The 23,302-nt window shown below is 43.4% G+C and overlaps 2 protein-coding genes across 3 annotated transcripts in view; one reads left to right on the plus strand and one right to left on the minus strand.

Moving 5' to 3' along the window:
• LOC126405295 (phosphomannomutase 1) overlaps window positions 1-8,641 on the plus strand; it is an 18,220-nt gene extending 9,579 nt beyond the window's left edge. Inside the window, exons 7-8 of the mRNA XM_050068963.1 lie at window positions 3,649-3,764; window positions 5,053-8,641. Coding sequence (XP_049924920.1) covers window positions 3,649-3,764; window positions 5,053-5,175 — 239 coding nt within the window. The 3' untranslated portion in view covers window positions 5,176-8,641. The remainder of the gene's footprint in view (window positions 1-3,648; window positions 3,765-5,052) is intronic.
• A 1,784-nt stretch (window positions 8,642-10,425) lies between these two features.
• LOC126405179 (cold shock domain-containing protein C2-like) lies at window positions 10,426-20,989 on the minus strand. Of its 2 annotated transcripts, none has more exons than XM_050068774.1 (4): window positions 20,588-20,989; window positions 16,789-17,252; window positions 14,726-14,848; window positions 10,426-13,809 (listed from the first exon to the last, which is right to left on the minus strand). In XM_050068774.1, the coding sequence occupies exons 2-4, from the start codon at window positions 17,238-17,240 to the stop codon at window positions 13,647-13,649; spliced, it is 738 nt and encodes a 245-aa protein (XP_049924731.1). In that variant the 5' UTR covers window positions 17,241-17,252; window positions 20,588-20,989; the 3' UTR covers window positions 10,426-13,646. The 2 variants fall into 2 exon arrangements, with proteins under 2 accessions (XP_049924731.1, XP_049924732.1); XM_050068775.1 differs by having other exon boundaries at window positions 16,789-17,200; window positions 20,588-20,970.
• Window positions 20,990-23,302: the final 2,313 nt, after the last annotated feature.

A 23,302-nucleotide genomic window follows, 5' to 3' on the forward strand; every position in this document is an offset into this window, starting at 1 on the left:
ATCCAGCTGGGCTTTATCTAGAGCTTGCAAGATATATTTCGGCCGCGCTTTGGAAAGCAGAGCTAGATGGTAAACAAACATGGCAGCACACCGGTAAGGTAAGACAACACGTTTACATGTCGTTTTCTATATGTTCTCTGACATTTATCCTAACGATATGAGGCTTTGTGGAAAAAAAGCTTGTTTAGTGGAGTAACTTTGCACTTGAAGGTTGCCCGTTCACTTACGTTTTAATAGGTCTGACGCTACTATGCTCCCCGGCTGTATCTAGGCTAACGGCTAACATGCTAACTATTATTTTTATGTCACTAGTCACTTGAAACAAATTTAGGCCAATAGGAGACAGGTTGAAATAAACCGAAATTTCCCTTTAAAGTAGGTTTGATTCTTTTTCCATATGGGTGATGTTGAACATACGCTCAGGCTGCTGAGGAGGAACACAGGCGACATCAGCGCCATTTGCAGATGATTCACTCTGCACTCTGTTGACTCTGATACTGAGGAAACAGGCCAACGGCTCCGGAGGATGTCCGAGTTTGAGATTAATTTGTTTGCCTTCCTCAGTGTTTATCTGCTTCCACGCGGCTGCCCTCGTTAGCAGATACTGCTGATCTGCGCATTAGGCGTTATATAAACCTGGCACTCTACCCGATCTGTACTGAGAGTGCAGGATGTAAGGGACACTCAGTGTTTTCAGGAGAGAGACTGATGATGTGAGGTTAAAGCTATTATCCTGTATTGATTTTTCCCTTATTAAACGTCGACAGTCACAGGGGAGGAGATGTAGTTAAAGGGAAGCAAACCCTTTGAGACTTGTCCTGTCCAGTATCTATATCCGACAGATTAATTACTTTAAAATTGTTCAGTCATTTCTATGCAGAGCTGAGGCAAAATGTCATTTATGTTCTGTGTGTGTGGACTTTGATACCTGCAGAATACCACGTGAAGGTGTGTTTTGTACTATAGTGCTGCAGGATGTTTGAGAAAAATATAAAATTCAAATGGCAAAAAAGATGAGGCAAAATCTTATTAATTAAGTCAGATTCTGTGATTAGGTTTATTGGCAGCATTCAGGTTTTAGTAGACGGGTTGAAAAGGACTACACATGCACACATATGTGCATTGTCAGCAGCTCAGCAGACCCACTTTGTCCTTGCTCAGACGTGGGAAAAAAAACAGGCAGGGGATGGTTTCTTAGTGGTTGAATCACCAAGATGTTTAGAGTGTGGGGTTGAAGGTGTTTGGGATGGAGGCGTGTGGAGGGCGTGTGAGCCTAACAGCCCTCTGATTGGCTTGACGCTCCTCAGCTGTCGCCTTTGTTATTGGCTCCTTACACTCTACAGTTGAGACAAGGCAGTGGGAAAAAACAAAGGGGGGAAGGGAGAGTGAGCAGATTGAAAGGGAAGTGCTGCAGAGAGCCGTAGAGGAGACTTTCATCTGCATTTCACAGTTTAAAGGTCACGATGGTCACTCGACTCACAGCTGAGCGACAATGGAGATTTTTCCTTTGACTGCTCAAACCAGTCTCCTCACAGACAGACAAGTTTTGCAGGTTGCAAAATGCAACACACACCACACTGACTTTTTTGTAATTGAATGTCACTGCACCTTTTATTGTTGCCAGGAAACCACCCCATCACGTCCTTACACTAACCCTCTCAAAGGTCAATCAATCTACCGTTTTTTTCACAGTAATTAGTATCGAGTTCCTGACATGTTGAGGCAGAGGGTACTGTCTGTAGCTCTGGTTGAGGGTGAGAGGCTGTCAGCAGATAAACAGAGATCTGTGTGGGTACATGAGACCCTAAAAAAGAGGGTGAATCACGGGGAGTACCACCAGTTGGTCCAGGAGCTTCTCCTCCATGATGGACATTTCCAGGTATATTTTATCGTCGGCATAATCTATCATAGCTCTGGGTATCCAACAACCGCTACCACCAGTTTCTCCTCCATTGTTTACCAACTGTAAACTTGTCGTGACCACCACAGAAGGCCCGCCTCTCAAATCATCTGATTAGACAATGGGGGAAAAAAGAGATAATGTGAGGTGCTTTTCCTCTCTGAGTTGAAGTTTTATCAACTCAAGGAGTTCAGAGCGCCCCTGCAAAAATGCCAGGCGCTTAGAGTGCAGATGCAAAAACCAGCGAGCAAAAAGCTTTGTTCTCATTAAAAACAATTACAAAAAGGCGCCTCCAGCTGCTAAAACGCTTTCTGTGTGATCAGGGCCTAACACAGACAGAGAAGACAGATTAATGGGGAAATGCTGGTACAGCTTTGATGTGACCAAACTGAAAGCAACAACATTGCAGGGATGAGTATGCGAAGGGATTGGTTATCTGATGAAAGACGCCTTTATGTGGAGCAAGAAAACCAATCGCAAAACTCTGCTGAGTGGAGTGTGTGTTTGTAGCTGCTTTCTCATATAAATCAGGTCCAAAGATTGACCAGAGTTGCCCTTTTAACCCATGTAGCACACATGAGGAGATTGTCCATGTCAGATGTGTTCTCACCTACAGGAAATACTCCGTGAGGTGTAGATATGGGGTGATGCCTGGGTAGAGCACGCAGGAGGCAGGACATGACACAGAGAGTACGCTGCGGAGATCGCAGTGTTTTGTTTGTGTAGCTGCTTCACGATTTTGTGATAAGCAACTGAGTTCCTTGAATTTGTCTGATGATATCGGCCACAGCCCTATAACTGGCAGAAGTTCCCAGTTCTCGTCGCCTCGCCAGTTACAGATTTTCATAGATGTGTTTGTGTAAATGACCATTCTTCATCAGGTGCATGAAGAGATGTTAGAAAGGTCATCAACACACCACCATGTTGGCTGTGAATTCTCTTGACAATGACATGCTGTATTCACACGGGCTCTATCGGACATTACACAGACTTTGAACTCGGGTTAAATCCATTTACTTAAACGTTCACGTTCTCACACACAGTTCCTCGGGGTAATGTTTAGATAAGTTAAGGGTTGAAGTGCACGTGTGAAAGGGGCTTTAGGGAAGTTGCTGGTACAGATTTCACTGACTATCAAACCCTGCTCCCGTTCACATATGACCCCATGCATGAAATGTTCCCAAACGTATCAGGGACAGACTGCATGTGTGAAAGAGGCTTTTTGAAAGTCACACATTGCAGTCAGGATCTTTTATCTGAGCTGCAGCTGTAATCACACGTTACAGTCGTATCTGGATTCCTTGAATACAGAAGGTGCTTTGCATTGTTTGGTCAAAAGATAAAGCACATTGGGCGTGTGTTAATTTCTGAAGCATCCTATAAATAGTGCAGTACGCGTGCCTGCCAACAAGTTCTTGAACTGTTAAGACAAACAGGTTTGTTCCTGATGCATGAAGAGCTCCAAAAGCCTCCATCAGTTACAACGGTGTAAACAACATTTGTTCCACAGAGCTGTTGACTGTAAATACAGCTGGAGGAGAGCAAAAGGGAAAGTATTCACCAGCATATCGCGTGTATTGGTTTTTTAAAATTGTGTTGTCCTTCCTTTTCCCTGTACATTCTCCTCTTTAAATCAATGATATTGTTAAAGGTATTTATTCAAGGAACACACAGTGTATATGAGTGTGTAGAGTTACACTGATGATGATGATAATCTCTCTCTCTCTCTCTGTCGTCATCTTTTTCAGGCGGTCTCATCAGCTTTGACGTGTTTCCAGAGGGCTGGGATAAGAGACTGTGTTTAGAGCAGCTGGAGAGGGAAGGCCTGGACGCCATCTACTTCTTTGGCAACGAGACCTCAGACGTAAGTTCATCTTGGGGAATGTTTACAGGAGGGCTGGGTGCACACCAAATGGATACAGACACCGACAGTGCTCTACTTGCATACTTTAAATACAACATAGACGAGAATATGTTGACACCCAAACATTAACAAACATCTCATTTCAAAACCATGGGACTTAATCTGCTACTATGAAGCCAGCACTACTATTGGCAATGGGACAGGAGTCTGTCAACTATTTTCACGTGTTTTCCCGCTTTTAAAAAACCTGCATATATACTCTAACTTCAGTGGAAAAGGAGCTGAACAGCCTCCACTGTGTTTGCCACAAAGATTTAGGCACCTGGCTGCAGGGATTTGTACCCATTCAGCCACGAAAGAGCATTAAGCCCCTTTCCCACTGGACAAAAACCCCCACCAACAGCCACCAGCATGTAGCTTTTGTCTTTAGTGGGAAAGGTTACACACTGCGTTCATTCCCGGGACAAATGAGTCTGCTGTGGTCACGGGTATTTATCGGCTCCAGCCCCGATCAGCAGTGATGGGGACATGACACCCAGGTGGACACAGTTAGTTTTGCTCCTTTTCCAACACGACCTTTGGTAACTTCTGTGAGTCTTTGTCATTTCAATTTTTGCCCCCTTTCCTGCTTGACTGTCAAAGGCTTCTGTGACTCTTTAGTCACTTTTACACTGCCTGTTCAAGGTGGGAATACTGCGCCATTGTGCCGCCTTGCCGTTATATGATTGTGGAATAGTTGCACAAAGGGGTCTCGCCTCTGAGCCGGTAACGGAGGTAGTAACAGTGCCGAAACAATGTCTGTGTAAATGGGACAGCCAGCAGGATGGGATCGTAGGTGTGACATTTTGACGACATATTATGGGTGTGACCCACTGCAAGAGAATTAAAAAGTAACTGGTAACAGTGAGGGGCTAACTCGGGAAAACAATGAGGTCCAGGAGCTCCTTACCCTCTGAGCAGAGGTCGAGATCAGCCACCATGTAACAGAGACAGTAAATGATTGTTAGAGCCATGTAATGCTATTGTTACTGTTTAGAAAGAACTGATGACACGAATGTTATATGTCACAGTAGTTGTGTTACATGTCATGCCCGTCACGCCTCTTTTGATTCCACAATGCCAGGATGCTGTCTATAATCACACACTGGAACGTATGAACGTACTCGGTCAGCCGTTGACTGTTTATCCAGGCTCAGAGGTTAAAGTTCAAATGTCATGACTGCAGATTAGAGCCTCAGCTGAAGGAATGTTGATCTGTGTTTATATTTTTAATGATTCTCTTTTTCAGGGAGGAAACGACTATGAAATTTTCAATGACCCGAGGACCATCGGTTTCACAGTCTACTCTCCAGAGGACACAGTCAGGTTATGTCGGGAGCTTTTCTTTGACTCTCCGCCACACGAGCCCTGATGTCCTGAAACGCCCCAGATCACTTTACCCGCAAACACCTTTGACTCCCTGCCTGTGGTTCTGTGCAAACAGAAACTCGAACCCAGGCTATTTATGAACTGCTGAAAGGTACCACTACTGATTTTCTCTGTATTATTGATATGATTACTTTAAAATCAGCGGACAGCTGCAGGATGATTTGACTATGTTTGTACAATAAATCCTGCTGCTCTTTTCTTTTTTAAAAAAGGGACAGAACCGGATGTTGATATATGTGAAAGTTTTGAGTACTGTGCCAGACGTAATGCGTGACTGCAGTGTCACATCACTGCGATGTGTAGCATGTAACATAAAATTAACCAAAAAACTTAGAGATTCTAAAATAATTGCAGTGTTGAAAGTTATTACTCCAGATAATTAGAGTAGAGAATGATGTTTTGCACTAATATTGGCATAATTTCACACCAATCATTGGTATAAGTATTGATGAACATAGCTATTGGAGACGATAAGAGTGAGAGATATTTTAACATGTGAGGAAACATTTATTTGTTTTGTTTTGTGAGTCCATTTTGAAAATGAGATATGAATGAAGCATTAGAGAAGATGTGGGTCTTTCTTCCTCTACAGTCGAGGATAAATGAGTCATTCCAGGTATTTTAATGTCTCTACAGCACTCTGGGCTGGATGTGATTTATTGTTTATTTACTGTGTGTTCTAGGGTTGGGCCAGTGCAAAAAAAAAAATTGAAAATGGTTTGATATTATTCCAAAAACCGAACAGTATACCAAATTTTACCACTAGGTGTCACACTTGACTCAGCAGCTGCTCCTGAGTGAAGCATAATGAGACTGATGTCAGGGCCACACTGCCTGTGTGACAGCAACCTCGCTGAACTGCTGCCTCTTGTGGTGTTCACACAGACAGCATTGCTGCTGCCTGCTGCTATAACTACTATATTTCCACAATTAAAAGCCGGCACTCCTAAAATTTATAAAGCTGTGCGAACCACTGCGTCATCAAGAACACAGTCCTGCAAAAAATCTCACTAAGAAAAGCCTTGTCTTAACGAATGAAGGAATTCTGTCAACAGAGATGTTGAGAGGGCTTTTATTTTGAAATGGAAACAGGAAGTGTTGAGTTAAAAATGAAGATATATATTTCTTCTGTGACAGATAAAGACTTTAAAACTGTTTTGAAAGGTGGTACGATGTCAGTATGATTATCAAAAAACCATTTCCACTGGCTACGGTTACATGATGGCTTCTCATTCGGAATGAAATAAATCTGAATGAAATCATTCGGAATTAAAGTCTTTCCAGGTAGTTTACATGAGAAATATTCATTCCCAATGAGGGTTTACACGGGAGATCAGTTCATTCGCCTTTATTCAGGTCTGCGCAAGGTTTGGGGCAGGGAAGGTTTCTGATTGGATAGGAGGCGGGGCGGATGTTACGTGTTTACGTTTACCGGAAGAAAACACTGTAGTCCTCGCTCCGGATAACAAGATGCTTGACGACGCCGTTCTTAGTGCCTTTTTGGGGCGTGTTTTGCTTATATTCTTGAAGCAGCAGTACGACAACAACCTTGTTCTGCTAATGCTTCATCTGTTGAGGAGGAGAAGAGGGGTAGAAGACCATACTGTGGAGAATGGAGACCGGTGAGTGAAACGAGTCCGACTGCTCTATCTCAGCCCGTTGCTATGCAGCCCGTTGCTATGCGCGCTATATACGTCATCGCGCCAGAAGGGCAAGAAAACAAGCATGCGCAGAAAGACCGGAATGAACTTCAAGAGGAATGAGTGTGTACATGCACACAAAATTCTTTCATTCGGAATGACACACGGAATAAACCACCCCCTTTAATCAGATTTAATTTTCAATCGGAATGACCGTTTACATGACCACTTTTAATCGGAATGGCCTTTCATTCCGATTAAAAGTGGAATTAAACTGTCCATGTAAACGTACTGACTGTCTGTTTCTGTTGAAAACGGCACGCTTCACACGGAAAAACAGGCAAGACTCCAAACCTCAAGATGTAGCAGCAGAGCAGCGCTGCTCACACAGGCAGTGTGGCCTCTCTAACCTGTTAACATGGGCATCTAAAATTAACCAAGGCTCTTTAATGCACAGGTGCTGCTCACAGAGGCAGTGTGGCCCGGGCATTAGAAAGCCCATGAATGAGAGTGAAGCGGCTCCAGTCCACTTGGTGGCAGTAATGCATCTCTGAGCTGGTTTGCCAATCGCCAATAAACACCTAAATTACAAAAATAAATCAGCATTTTTATTGCTCAGCATTTTAGTTTTCTTTGAGACTAACTCTGCCATGTCCTGTCTCGCCACCCCAAAAAACACATTAACTTTTTGTAAACGTGTGCAGTGCACATCTACCCCTCTAACAGGTCTACGGAAATTTGATCTCCCTCATGTTGCCGGCCTCGGCTCGGCAGCAAAATCCAGGTATATCTGGTGGCCGACCCGCCACACCTCATTGCCCTCCCACTTCCCATGGCCGTCCCCTAATTTATCTCTGCTAGCATTTTAGCTAACATTAGCCACTTGTTGCCTTTGTTGGTTGAGTTGGTTAGGTTAAGACAAGAGGAGTGAGACTGGTTAGGTTTAGGATAAGAGGCAAAGCAGTGTGGGTCATGTCTTCGCCTTTCTAGGGAAAAAAATCACCTCTGCTTGCACCTCGGCTAACATTAGCTAGCCACAACGGCACTGTTTTTATAATACATCCATGCACTGCACAGCCACAAAACTATTGGTTTACACTCAAAAGAGAGATAGAGGGGAGAGAGGAGATGTGGTGAGACATGACACATGGTACAGCACCCTTGGGGGAGGCTCATGAGGAGGAGGATGATGGAGGGCAATGAGGTGTAGCATGTCCGCCCTTCCACTAGTGTCCTGTCAGACAGTAGTGGCTCCATTAATCTGTTATTAAAAAAAACATAATATTATGTTTATCACATTGTTGCTGGTGTAGACTACTTTTTAATTTGGCAGTACTTGTCATAATGACAAATACAGCCGGTTCAGACGGTTTGCATCAACTCAAACCAGTTTCAGCTTTTACACCGAACCAGACCGGCAAAACCTGAAATCGACCCAACTCTCATGTGAGCCCTTTAACACCAAATGTCTGTTTGAACCTCACAAAGCTGCTGGAAATGGAAGAAACTTGCTCGTGTTGCTTGTTGTGTGTCTCTTGGTTCTATAAATGCATCAAAGTGAAGACTTCTCTTAAAAAGTGAACATTACTGACTCAATGAATTCATCTTTACCAGTGAATTAAGCTACTGTGACCGAGTCACTCTACGAACATTTGTCAGTCAATGTGACAGCGTTTTATGTAAAATATTTTTACGAGCTGTATCATGGCCTGCGCGCTGGGTGATTATATGTATTGATGCTTACTGCTTGGCTTCCTGTTGCTAACGTTTTTCAGATTCATGCTGCTTTCAACAGCTGCTTAAAGTAACTTTTAAAAAAAAAATACTGACGCTGTCCAAGTTAATGCTCTGTCCTTCTGTCATGGGTGAGACAAATAATGCCTCCATGATGGATTATTATTGTAAATATGAGGCTTTGATCAGATGCATCAGCTGCAGATATGTGTTTGACTGTAAACACTCCTTTAACCTCAACAGGATCATGTAGACGAGACTTTTACGCTCTGCAGAAAATGAGCTTTTAATGCATCACTGACACTAACCGATTAAAAGATTGGTCTTGTCGTTTTACAGTCATTTATGGGAAAAAATGTATTTTGTGTCACTCCATTGTAATAAAACTTTTTGATATCATTCCACTGACGTCAGCTCTCCAGTGTTTTTTTATCCTGTTGGACCAAACTGAGCTGTGACCTCAGAAGTGCTCTTTTACATATCATGATATCAAGCACTCAGCACTTTCTCATCAGGAAGGCTGCAGGTTCTTGACATTTGTCTGCCTCAGTGTCTTTTTTTAATTTAACCACTGGGAGTCGCCAGAAACTTTAAAATCCTACCTGACCTGATGCTTTGAAGGTGAAATACAAGCCAACTTGTGGCTGTTTAAACACAAAGTGTCAACACATTGGTCATTGATTCCCCTTTACAATCCTTATATCTCCTTATATGGTGTTCAGCACTGCTTGACATTAAGTTTTGGCAGCCATATAATTATCAGTAACCATCAATAATTTAGCTGTGCAATATGCTATGCAAAAATTAATTTACACAAGACAACATTTAATTATTCTATTCTTGCCTTTCATTCATTTCTGTAACTGCTTATCCTGGTACAGGGCTGCAGGAAGTCTGGAGTCTAGCCCAGCTGACACTGGGCGAGAGGCAGGGTACACCCTGGACAGGTCGCCAGACAAGCATTCAGGCTCACAGTCACACCTGAAGACAATTTAGAGTCACTGATTAACCTACCCTGCATGTCTTTGGACTGTGGGAGGAAGTTGGAGAACCCGGAGAAAACCATTCACATTTTTATACCTTCTTTCCATTTTATTTTATTTTAATTTCCCTATGATTATATTCAGTATAAGACCAACTGCAATGTGTCACAATTTCCCCCTGAGGATCAGTAAAGTATTTCCTATCCTATCCATCCTAATCTCATTTTATTTTATCTTATCACTTCACCTCCTGCCCCTGTGTGTGTTTTCCCTCCCTTTTGATGCCTTCACCTGTGTCTGATGTCGGCCCGCCCTGATTAGCCTCACCTGTGTCTCGTTATCCTTCCCCTCACCACAGTATTTAGCACTGTCGCCTCACAACAAGAGGGTTCCTGGTTTGAACACCGGAATGAGGGAGTCTTCTGTGTGGAGTTTGCATGTTCTCCCTGTGTCAGCGTGGGTTTCCTCCAGGTACTCCAGCTTCCTCCCACAGTCCAAAGACATGCAGGTTAATTGGTGACTCTAAATTGTCGTTGTAGGTGTGAATGTGAGTGTGAATGGTTGTCTGTCTCTATGTGTCAGCCCTGTGATAGTCTGGTGGTCTGTCCGGGGTGAACCCTGCCTCTCGCCTAATGTCAGCTGGGATAGGCTCCAGGCCTCCTGTGACCCTTAACAGCATAAGCACATTGAATGATGTGAAATAAATTGGCAATTCAGTGTGATTATCAGGCTGGGGACACTTTGACAGGACGAGGTGGCTGTTGTAAAAAACAACTCCGTGTTTCTCTGACCAAATGTTGACCAAAGTTCATGCACTCTTCCTCTTCCTCCTCCCGTCTCACTCCCACACACAACTAAAGAAACACAGCTTCCATCCGACGTGTGAATCATAAAATGCTTTAATGTTCTTTCAAGGCTCGGTAGAAGAAATCATGAGGATCACCACCACAGTGGCTTGTTCACGTTGATGTGACAGAAACAAACCAAATTTAATGGTGAACATATTCAAGCAGTGACACTGACAGGTAGACAAGATGCATAGAGAATCCATGAAACAGATATATAATAGAAAATGACATACAGTACAGTACATGAACAGAACCTGATATACCTACAAACATTTATATGACAATGATCTCTTTTGGCACCAACTATGAAGTCATGGAGGTCACCTTCACACTGACTACACTTAATAAATCACACACAGATACATGTTTTTTCTCATAATAGAAAAAGATTTACAAACACATTTCTTTATCAGTGATTTGTGGCTCCGGACAAAACAGGAATTTTCAAGCTGAGAAAAACCTGACAGTGATGTCTGGAGCAGTTTTTTTTTTTTTTTCTGGCAGTTTTCATAGTGGAAGTTCAAATTTTTATAAGTGCAACTTTTGACTGTATTCATCAAAATATAGATCTTGCAATCTGAGGACACACAAATCTGATTCAATCATCAAATAAATAATTAAAATAAATAACCACAAACAAGACGTTACAACCGAGAAAATGCATTTGTCAGGAAAATACTTGCAGTCGCCTTTCACAGTAATTTTTTTTTTTTTTCATATTTTTGAAATATCCATGCTTGGTTTAATGTGATCTGCCTCTTTTAATCCTCCTTCATGCTCTTTTTGTTTAAGACAAAACAAACTTCCAACTTACTCTCACTCTTACTCTCATAACAAAACTTCCCCTTTAAGTTCATGCTTCTAAACTGGTGACCTGAAACCCAAAAAGGAGGTTATGAGACATCCTGACGATGTCAACCTGCCATTTCAACTGTCTTTCACTCGCCAACAAAATACTTTAAAGGAGCAGTGTGTAGAATTTAGTGGCATCTAGTGGTGAGGATTAAAGATTACAACCAGCTGAAACTTGCCTGAACTCCCAGTTTGAATTCTTTCAGTGTTCATTGTTCAGGAGGTTTTTACTGAAAGCCAAATTATCCACAAAGGTGTCCTCCTCTCTAAAACAAATGGTCCAGGTGATTAAAACTGGTAAAAACACTAACTGCACCCTAACGCTGTTTGGCTGGTTGCAGAGAGGCTGCTAGCCCAGCACCTGCTAATGTGGTCTCACCTTTTTCCTCTCTAACTTAAGATCCAGACGAGGTTTTTACCATTAGCTGAATTATCCACAGAGGTCTCTGCCTCTCCGAAACAAATGGACTTGTGATTTAAATCGGTAAAAACACTGAGCAAGCAGGTTATGTTTTACGCTGTTTGACTGGGAATGGCCCTTTTTAGAGCCAGTGATATGTTTGTCCGGTCTTGGCTACTGCAGAAAAATGGTGATTCAACATGGCAGGCTTTATGGACAAAGACCAGGCCCCCCAGGAGGTGCGCCAAGCTCTGAAGCCAATTTTCGTAGTGGCTAAACTGTGGAGTTACAACTTCTGAGTTCGTCACGTGATGCCATTGGGCCCAGGTAGACTTCTTTCCATACATTAATGTTGTGAAAGAGACATCTGTAAATCAGTGGATACATTTTTTTGAGCGTACAACCAGGCCAGCTGTTAGGAAATACCCCTTCCCCATTCACACCCAATGGGGAAGGGGGGGGATCCCTACACATTTTTATACTTCCTGCAAATATAATCCAATTAAACGTATTTCCACCAGTATTTTTTACCTACTTGTACTTGTATCTACTGTTAAGACCTTGTTGTCTTATTTTGAAAAGCAGAGGTAGTCATGTGTGTCCTGGGCCAAAACAATGCCCTCCAATGAATGATTAGAAAAAAAGTAAAATCAAACATTGATTAAGGAAATTAATGCAAGGTGTTAAATCATGACGGGTCATGGGCTGGGGCCATCTGTACCCTTTGACACCACCTGACGGCAGGCCCGGTTATACAACCTGGTCTCACTCCGAAGTCGTCAAAATCCGGTGCTTGGGCAGTGACTTGTGGCGCCAGACACTGACAAAAAAAAGACATCCTTTAATGTCGGCATGACATGTGGCCAGTTGTCGTTCTAGTTTAACCGTGAACAGCGGTATCGGAGGGGAAACATGGCAGGACAAGAATACTCCAACAAACACCAACTTTACCCTACTGTGCTTGATCTGTGGGCCCAATGATGCAGAAGCTGAGGTGATCATCCAGGTAATTTTATACAAGGCAGTTCAAATTATTTTGGTTTTATGCACTACTTAGAACTTTCATATGAGCAGGGTCCCACCTCCAACGCTGTATACAGCTCTCTTTATGCGTCCATGAGGAGGACTCGCTTCCTATGTAGATATTACGACTCATTCTGAGGCAACATAAACGCAAAAAAATCTTATTTTCAGATAAAGCAAACACACTTATTATATTATATCCACTTCTGCCAATACATCCCCCTAAATCTACACACTGCACCTTTAAATCTCTTCAGCTTCTACTCTCTAAACCACTTGCTTTTACGTCCATTATCTCAAATTCAAAGTTTCCTCTCGTCGCTCCAAAGTCTGCACTTGATGTAGAAACAGTGTGGGCTGTAATAACAAGTCATCTGACTGACCCACACTTGCACCCAACATGTGATCCTGGAAACTTCGGTGAAGTAAACAAGTGCATAACAGCTGCAAAGAAGGGAAGTAAAACTCAATTCAGCCTTTTGTCCCACATCGCTGTCTTCCTTACACATACCTCAGCTGTCATGCCTCAGTTTGCAGATCTGCACCACAGTTATGTCTGCAGTTTATTTTCCCAGTGTTTCATACTTTGCATACAGCTGAACTCTGTGGAAAATGAAGCCAACAAGCTCTTTCAGATTTAAAAGTTTGATGCTACGCTGGTCACTTTACCCTCCCATCTCAAATCTGACTTTTATTCCTGCTATCATGGCAAAAATATAAATAAAGAAAACTTTTTCCTAACAGTGAATAAATGATCAGTTTTACATACACGGCAAATTCGTCAGTGTAGCAGACAGCTTTGAGTGGACACCAGCTACACACGAGCTATTATTAACTCTGGACTCTTTGCTGTGCAGGTAAAACTTTTTTCTTTAACTAAGGATTTGAGCACAAAGTTATCAGTCCCACGAGAGGTCCACCATCACCCACCCAGCCCTGCCCAGCATGACCCACCAGGCCCCCGGAGTTCAGGCCTATGTGCTGATGACCTGGCCCGACCAGGTCTCGTGTTTCGTCCCTGGGTTGAGGTGTATGAGCTTCACCTCCACCGCCTGCACCTTCAGGTTCTTGGGCGGGACCCGGCTCACTTTGTACGTGACCTCGTCGCCCTCGACCGGGACATACTCCCCCTCGATGCTGAAAAAAGAGAGGGCGATGAAGTAAAAATGCTTCATGCTGACTTGTTAAATAGTGTTACAGAGAAAGTGTAAACACAGGATGTGCCACCACAAAGCCAGAGACAGCCCATGTAACAGTTACAACAACTCTTTTTTTGACACTTTGCACACACAAAATTGGGTCATTGCTAGATTTGTGAAACTCTCGCAAGCCACAGCAAAATATTCTTGTCCTGGTGTTTTATGGTTTGACAAAGCTGTGGTGAAGGTCTGCAGGTTTAGGCACAATGTTTCCTCCTTCTTCTAGTCTCTAAGCCAATGTTGAGGTCCAGCTTCACACTTAACACATAGATTTTAGAGTGGTTACTAATCATCTGATTTCAGCAAATGAAAAGTGTATTTTCCAAAAAGCTGAAATGTCTTTTAAATGGATAGATCACTCCACTGAGTGTGCTTGTACACACTCACACATTATTATAAAATACAGACATCTGCTGCAGCTCAGTAGTGAGGGAATCTGAGCCAAGATAACGTCGTACTTTCAGACCCACGATGCAGCTGTTTGGCTGTAATATAACAGGATCCTGCTGCATAATCTGCAGGGAGAAATTTCAAAAATGTGCTTTTGCTGAGGTTGTGGTAACATTTGAGACGCAATGCTGCTTGTCCTGAATAAAAAGAATAAAACCAGCACAGATTGCTGTACTCTCTGTGCGTGTCCACTTATTGCAGGTGTCACAGAGCCCCAGGAGGGGCGGAAAAAATAGCTCTCCCTTTGAAAAAAGTACAAACGTAACCAGTGTTTTGTGCCGAGTTCTCACAGTCCTGTGAGCTGACGCTGCAGTAAGTTTGTGTTGCTATGCGTGATTCAACTAATGTGTGAAATCTGTATGATTTTGTCCTTAAAGAGAGTGTTGAGCATTATTGTCACTCACTCTGAGATGTGAACGAAGATGTCGTCGCCGCCGTGGGAGGGTCGGATGAAGCCGTGACCTTGTGACCTGGAGAAGTTCTTACACACACCCTTAAACACTGGACCTGAGTGAGCACGCACCGTACTGCAGCCAGAGAGAGGGAAAAGAAACATTTTTAAATTACACATAAAATCACTCATCTCAGTACAATTTAGTGTCGTTATTGTGTCAGTAAAACGAGAGGGAGCAGTTTTAGAAGAATATAATTTTACTTTTATGTGACACAATTCATGGATCAGGCCCACACACAAATGGAGAAGTGTGAGGACAGAAAGGAGGACTCATAAAGTAGGTTAAGAAGGAACAATCGACTCCTACACACTGCCTCATAATGTCGCAACACAGCAGCAGAAGAGATCAACAATAATTTGTGTAACAGTGCGGTATTTAACCTCTCTTCAATCACAGTAAGCAAACCAGTCATGACACAGCAACCTGTCAGATTTATTTAACATCAGTAAAGCTGGAATCTGTATCTCTGTCAGCTTGGAAAGTGACTAATGATTAATTAATCATTACTTCAGGATGGATAATGACAAGATGCAGAGGTGGAAATAATCAGATCCTTTATGTACGTGGCAATACCGCAATTTAAAAATACTCCCTTGCAAGTAAAAGATCTTCAAAGTTTAACTTGAGAAAATCCACAGACATGTCAGCAACACGTACTGCAAGCATCAAAAGCAGAAGTACTCATTGTGCAGGAAATGGCTCCTGTCAATGTTACATAATCATATATTACATTAATGGATTATTATTGCCGATGCATTTTAAGTATCTTTACATACGCTTGGGTAGTTGAACCTTAACAGTGCATCCTGTTTTTTAAGTTGTGTTTCTAAAAACTTCAGCAGCAAAGTGACTGCAACTCACAGGTGTATGGGGACCACTTTCTAAAGAGGCATTCTTTATAGAGAGTTTATAGGTTGTATATAAAGTATATTGTACATTAAAGGGACAGTTCACCCCAAAATCGAAAATACATATTTTTCCTCTTACCTGTCGTTCTGTTTATTAATCTAGATTGTTTTGATGTGAGTTGCTGAGTGTTGGAAATATCAGACGTAGAGGTGTCTGCCTTACTAGGTGGCCAAAATGACCTAGAATCAGCCCACACTCAGCCTGCTGGATGAAATTGGCCGGGCCACTGGACTCAGCAGACTCGGCATGAATGACACCCAAGAATCAGGCCAAAGCGGCTGGCCCGATTCCAGCTGTCAACACTGCCATCACTGGGCCATTATCCAAAATTACCTGGCCCAGCTTCAGCCCAAACTCGGCACACCAGAGCAAATAAGTCGGGCCACGTCCGGTCACCTGACTCGGCTGAGACTCAGCATGAATGACGCCCCAAAATCGGGCCAAAGCAGCTGCCATCACTGGGTTCTCTCCAATATAATGGAACTCGATGGCACTCAGCTTGTGGTGCTCAGAGCGCCAAAAAAATACATTTGGAAAACTCAACAGCAATGTCTCTTTCCAGAAATCATGACCTGGTTGCTCAAGATAATCCACAGACCTTGTTGTGAGCAGTTTCATGTAGGAACTATTTTCTTTCTGTATCAATGTGCAGAAGGAAATGTGCATCTACTCATGTAAATTAATGGTGTCCTCATCAGCTACGCTATAATGTCAGCTAGCTCAGTGGTGCTAGATGGGCTTAAAGTGGAGTGGCAGTTTGGTAGTAGTTCCATTATATTAGAGAGAAGGCAGACGTCTCTACGGCCGATATCTCCAACACTCAGCAATTCACATTAAAACAATCTAGACTGACTACATGTAAGAGGAAAACCATGCTTTTTTTTATTTTGGGGTGAACTATCCCTTTAAAATTAACTTGTGTGATAGTAAACAACCTGGTTGTCATGCATGTACTGGAAAAAAAAGAACATTTTCCTCTAAGATGCAGTGAAGTTTTAAAGTAGAATAAAATGGAAAATCTAATTCCTGTGTGTGTTATTGTATTTCAGTAAATGTCTGCTTCCCACCACACTCTAAGTGATAAATGAACTCATCATACTCACGCTGAGTAGGTGCGGTTGCGTTTGGTTATCAGCGGGCTGGGCAAATCCCGAGGCAGCGGGTGCTCCCTCCCTTCCTCCCATACCTGGCTCCCCTCCCTCAGGAAAGGGAAGGAGAGGGTGAGGGAGTTGTTGGGGGAGCGCAGCGGGGTCCTGGAGGGCGACGTGAGGCTGGGGTCTGCCATGTTAGCAGTGACGAGGACGAGGGAGGATGGTGTGGATGCAGTGTTGGATGCTGCTGCTACACCTCGAGCCACAGGCTGCTGATGGGCTGCTGATGGGCTGCTGACACAGTTGTCTGTCCGCTGCAGTATCTGTAAGTCCGTCTGCTTGGAGAGGCCTGCCTCAGTGTGGGACACAGGCTCAGCAGTTATCCAGGTCAGCGTTGTCACTTCAAGTCTATCAGGACGACAGGCTGTGAGGAGAGGGATGGAGGAAGATGAGAGAGTTGTCATGTGGCTTTAGGCCTGATGAGGGGAAACGAGGGATGGGAGGGGTCATAAGTCTGTTCAAGTCAGAAACAACACACAAACAAAGGGCCTGTGAGGTGAGAAATGTCTTTGTGGTGTTGCTTCCTTTTGTCCAGGAATATATTGTTCTACCCTTAGGCTGTGTTATTAGATAAAAATCATTCCAAAAGGAAAACAGATATTGATGTGATGCCTCCTTAGTCAAATCCCCTTTAACGTTAAGGGGGTAGTGCAGTGATGTAGTAGTGCGTATCCTAAAGTTGGAGAAAATTTAACAAGAATGATGAAAATGAATGTAGCAGAGGCCAAGATATCCTGACTATTAGTGCATATGGGTTTCAAAAGTGTTGCTACAATTCCTATAATGCAACTCAGCTGCATGCCTCTGTCAATTAGCAACCTCAAGGGCTGAAAAATGAAGACAATGTGAAAGTGCCAAAAACTGCAGTTCCTCTAATGGCCACTTGAGGCTGGCTCCAAACGTGAGTCAGTCCTCATAAAGCTCCATGTTTAATGTTCAGCTTTACAGCAGAAATAAACAGCCTGGTACAAAAGACGGTTTTGGTCTTTATAGCTAATTTCCTGTTCATAGCAAATCGACAGTGGCAGAACTTTTATATAACTCACCTGTCTAAATTTTATCAGTGCTTAAAGTTAGGCATAGTTTGAATGACAGTGCTGTCCGTTGACAAGTCACTACGGCTCACAACAAAAGAATACTTCGTACATCTATGTCCAAACAGGTGCGTCGGAGAGGGACGAGCAGAACACAACTTGAAGAGAAAAGTCATCAGGTTTCATCAGGTTTTCCTGATAAAGGTTTAGTTTACTGAAACACTGCAGCATTAAAATAATTATTTTTGCAAGTTAGACTGTGCACAGGAGTTTTCTCTACAAGTAACTACGGCTACAGCGTTGGTTAGGTAACTAAGGCATTCATTGGTTTTCCCTATTAAAGGGGTTTTTTGGGGAGTTTTTCCTTATCCGATGTGAGGGTCCAAAGGACAGAGGGATGTTGTATGCTGTAAAGCCCTCTGAGGCAAATTGTGATTTGTGATATTGGGCTTCATAAATAAAACTGAAAACTGAATCGAATCAAATTAAATTGAAGCCTGTTTTTCACAATAAAAAAATCTGCATTAGCATCAGTGTTATCACAGGTAACCAATGCTATAATGCACTGTGATGACTAATTTAGCCGCTTTAGGATTATCTCCACACTCTTATCCAGATATGGTCACTTCTGGTTCCAAAAATCCAAGATGGCGATGGCCAAATATTTTCATTCATTCATTTTCTGTGTGCTGGAGTCTATCCCAGCTGACATTGGGTGAGAGGCGGGGTTCACCCTGGACAGGTCACCAGACTATCACAGGGCTGACACATAGAGACAGACAACCATTCACACTCACATTCACACCTACGGACAATTTAGAGTCACCAATTAACCTGCATGTCTTTGGACTGTGGGAGGAAGCTGGAGCACCTGGAGGAAACCCACGCTGACACAGGGAGAACATGCAAACTCCACACAGAAGGGCCCTGGCTGGCTGGTGGATTCGAACCCAGTGCTAATCACTGCAAACTCAAAGCTTCTACACTGGAGTCCACAAAACAATGGGTGACGTCACAATGACTACATCCATCATTTACACAGTCTATGGTTTCCATGAGACCCTCCTAATAAACTCCACATCTCCAGTGTGTAACACAGGGTTCCTGTTAGAAACATGAAGTCTTCAAGCCCCACTTTAGATGACAAGCTGACCTTGGGATGGAAATCTTGTAGACTGCCCCTTTAAATCCAGCCCCAAGTTTCATGACATGTAGAAACACTAATTTTCTTTTTCTCACCTGCGTCTTTGTAAGTTTCCCTTTGACTCATTCGGAAACTATCTACATTCCTCTGGAACCCCCGTGATCATTAGGGGTTATCTCTGCTTCCAAAAATATTAATAAACGTGGAGATTCAATTTTCATATCTACTTGACTTGCATTCCTATCTTAGTGTATCACAGTGCGTTATCACTGTACAGTGTGCATTCAATACATGTCAGAGTTACAGAGTGTGCCTAAATTATTCATCTCTGTCTATCTATAGAGTGCATCGTTCACTAATACTAAAATCCGCTTCATATCCTGTCGAGGCAGGTGACCTTGCCCTTTAATACCTTGTAATCTGTGATCCCACAGTGATATTTCAAGGTCAGGAGATAAGATAAGATCAAATATAAGATAAGATAAGCCTTTATTGTGTCTCTAAGGAGAAATTTGTAGTGGGGTGTTTAGGAATAGGGTTGTGCATGTAACTATGTCCTCCACCAAAAACTCCACACACACCCCATAATAAATCAAAGCCATAACCTTAATATTGCACCGGATATGACGCGGCAGATGACTGATCTCCGGTCAGTATTCAAAGGTTGATACACCCCACAAACCCCATTAACACTGACACACGCCGCGTCGATCCATTTGACCAGGCTTTACATGTTTTTCACGCCCACGCACACACCATCCTCTCGCCTGTGATGATGCAGGAGCTCCGCACGCGGCGTGACGTCAGAACAGCTGCAGAACGCCGCCTCCAGTCCAGTGGTGCGTTTCCTGACGTCAGCGCCCCCATTCCCAAACGATCAATTGCATCCAAACAGGAGTACTACAGGCGTAATATTACACAGGGTCCGGACACACTAAGAGATGAAGCTCACAATATGAGAAACTGCTTCAGTGGGGATGGATCCAAACATTCAGTTCACACACACACACACACACACAGACACCAGCACCAGCAGCAGCAGGAGAACATCTGGATGTGCAGAAATGAAGCAACAGACTTGAGAGGGTCACGGCTCCACAAATCTCTCCCCTGTCCCGTGATGATCATGAAAAGGCAGTGTGTCAGTGAAATGTGTGTGTGGAGTTAGTTGAATTCACTTCCCTCAGAAAACCATGAAACCACATTTTATATATTTGCTTCTCCCCTTGTTTTATTCTAGCAAACAACCAAATTAATACCGGATTTAGAGCCTTAATAGCTAATATCTGCAATTTCTCAAAGCATTCATGCAGGATAACTTGGACAAAAGCAGGGTGAGAGGTCCGTCACAGAGAGCAGGACGCGGTCAGACATTGAGGACATGTTCCACCAGTCCATCCTCAGCACAACCACAGATGAACACATCATATAAAATAAAATCTGATTTATTTGACGGGTTTCCTGTCCAGCATGCAAAGAATACAATGTCCCGACCCCAAAACAAAGCCACCCTGACACACTCCCCCCTGCAGCCACCTCAACATGCACATATAGCCACAGAAATGTTACTTACTGCATCGGCTGCTCTGCTCCGGTGGGTCGAGGACGATCAGCGCGTGTGTGTGAGTCTGCCTTGACTCGGTGTGTATTATATAACGACTTGTTAAATAAATAAGTCGACTAAATCCGTGCAGTCCGACGGAAAACCCTGATGTGACGACGCGAGGGGCTGCTGAGTCTGCGCAGCTGGCGGAGATTCCGATGGCGTGATGCGACTGTGTGCGTGTGTGTGCGCAGAAAATGACTCTTCATTCCTTGACTTGTGTGTCATCTGTTGGGGCACAGTGTGCTCAGTGTTGAGAGGTACTGATGATGTTAACCATACTGCAGCTGCTCTCGTGCTGATCTGTTATTAAGGATGTGTGATTGGTTTTACATTTTCACATATGTCACTTAAAACCACCAGAAAAGGTTTTAATGCCTGTGATGAGGTCAGAGAGCGCTCGTTTAGCTCCACTGTGTCTGTGGTTATGAATATATGTGCATGGTGAATACGCTTCCTGCAGGCAGTGTTTGTGAAGCAGGGTCACATGCACACCACCTCCTTTTGTCAATAAACACTCTTCACAGTCTGACCCAGTTTCACAACACACAACTGAGACAGACACGGACTGACCATGCAGTTGTCACATGACACACAGCCCACTGCATTTCTAATAATTACACAGAAGTGTGTCAGAGTTGCTAAACTAATAGAAACTAACATTAAAGGCACAGTTCACACAAGACACAACAGTATTTTTCCTCTTATCTGAAGTGCTGTTAATCAGTCTGGATTGGTTTGGTGTGAGCTGCTAAGTGTTGGAGATGTCTGCCTTCTCTTTAATACAATGGAGCTGGATGGCACTGGCCTTGTCACGTATCGATGTTTGACTCTCCACGTCCAGATACGACGTGCAACGTACCACGGGTGCATTGGTTGCTGACGTTCTGGGACACCGTGTCAAGTTCTGCCTGTTACATGCATTGTCTTCTTTCAAAATACACTTCAGTTCTCACAGGAAATTTATTGTTACCATACAGCTTCTTTAAGTACAACGCTACGAATTGATATTGTTGGATTCAAGAAAAAAGAACAGGGTTTGGCTTTATAATTTTACAGGAAGCGAGCACTGCTCTCCTGGGTGAAGGTCGGTGTTTGTTGGACCCCTCCGCCCAACTTGGACATTGTGTTTCCCCCTGACGCCGCCAGGTAGCAGCATATCATGCCAACGTTAAAGGACGACTGTTTTTCATCGGTATCTGACGCCGCAGGTCACTGCCCGAGCGCCGCGTTTTAGGACTTCTGAGTAAGACCAGGTTGCAGCTTGTGGTGCTCAAAGCATAAAAAAAAACCACATTAAGATAACTTAACAGCGATGTCTCTTTCCTGAAATCGCAACACATTCTCACCCCAACCAAGCCTCCAGGAACAGCCCTGGGTTTTGGAGCCAGTTTAACAGGGTGGCCAAAAGTGGAATCACACCATAGGTCCGTCAAGTGATGCCACTGGGCCCAAAAAGACTTCTCCTCATAGACTCATTTTGTGAAAGCGACATCTGTAAATCAGTGGATACACTTTTTGGGGGTCACAACCCCTGCAGAGTGGTACATTTCACTTTCTGGAGAGTCATTTCGAGAGTCTAGAGAAGCCACATGATTAAACTATTCAAGTTAGCAGAGTGATAAACCAGGAGTTAGCCGTTTGGCTGCACTTGGCCGTGCTCGACCACTGTAAGTCTCTAGTGCACTTCCTATATGAGCCCCACAGTGTGGAAGATTCGGGTAATTCATACAGCAAAAACAGAGCTTTTTTGGCTTCATGTGCTACTTTAATAGAAATGGCCGGGGGCTTGTCTCAACTCATCAAATACGCTTGGTCAGTGGCCCGTCACATCAAAATAGACATGCTAGTTACCCTTCCTGCGTCAGTGTTGGACGTTCAGGGACAGCGTGTCAATTTCGGCTTGTTGCATGCACCATCTCTTTTCAAATTAAACTTCCATTTTCAAATGTACAGTTTCTGCTCTACAAATTTAAACAGTCTTCTTCAAAATAAACTTAGAAGGTAGGTAACAAAAAAATAATAATAATAATAATAATAATTTTTAGGTTTACTTCCTTAGGTTTAGGCAACAAATGCACGTTTTTAGGTTTAGAAAACAACATGATGGAGAATGGTAGCTGCTCAGAGCATTAACAAATGCCGCCTTCCACATTGTCTCACACCGCCCCCAATGGTTGCCTCCGTGCGTCGGTGTTTGACGCCGACAAGTATTAGAAGGAGACTGGGGTGGAAATCATGACCCGGTTGCTCAAGCTAATCCACAGACCTTGATGTGAGCAGTTTCATGTAGGGACTATTTTCTTTGTACCAAACTACACCCACCAACCGTATCACTGCTCAGAAGGAAGCGTGCAGCTATTGCTAGCTCACCTTGCACTGCTGACCCAGCTAACATTACGGCTCAGCCGAGGAGGACGCCATTAATGTTTAAGAGCACGAGCCTCTCGTCCATGAGTAGATGCACACTTTCTTGTGCGCAGTGATATGGTTGGCAGGTGTAGTTCGGTAGAAAGAAAATAGTTCCTACATGAAACTGCTCACAACAAGGTCTGTGGATTATCTTGAGTAACCAGGTTATGATTTCTGGAAAGAGACATTGCTGTTGAGTTTTTCAAATGCATTTTGTTGGCGCTCTGAGCACAAGCGTGTGCCATCCACTTGCATTATATTGGAGAGAAGGCA

This window comes from Epinephelus moara, chromosome 18 (genome assembly GCF_006386435.1).
Source record: "Epinephelus moara isolate mb chromosome 18, YSFRI_EMoa_1.0, whole genome shotgun sequence".
NCBI classification, from domain to species: Eukaryota; Metazoa; Chordata; class Actinopteri; order Perciformes; family Serranidae; genus Epinephelus; species Epinephelus moara.

What these genes read in the sequence shown, in the direction of transcription:
- LOC126405179 (XM_050068774.1), bottom strand. Translation starts at nt 17,240, where the DNA reads ATGACAACTCTCTCATCTTCCTCCATCCCTCTCCTCACAGCCTGTCGT. An exon ending in CGCAACCGCACCTACTCAGC is followed by an intron (nt 14,849 to 16,788) that starts GTGAGTATGATG and finishes CTCTGGCTGCAG; the next exon opens with TACGGTGCGTGCTCACTCAG. An exon ending in ATCTTCGTTCACATCTCAGA is followed by an intron (nt 13,810 to 14,725) that starts GTGAGTGACAAT and finishes CTCTTTTTTCAG; the next exon opens with CATCGAGGGGGAGTATGTCC.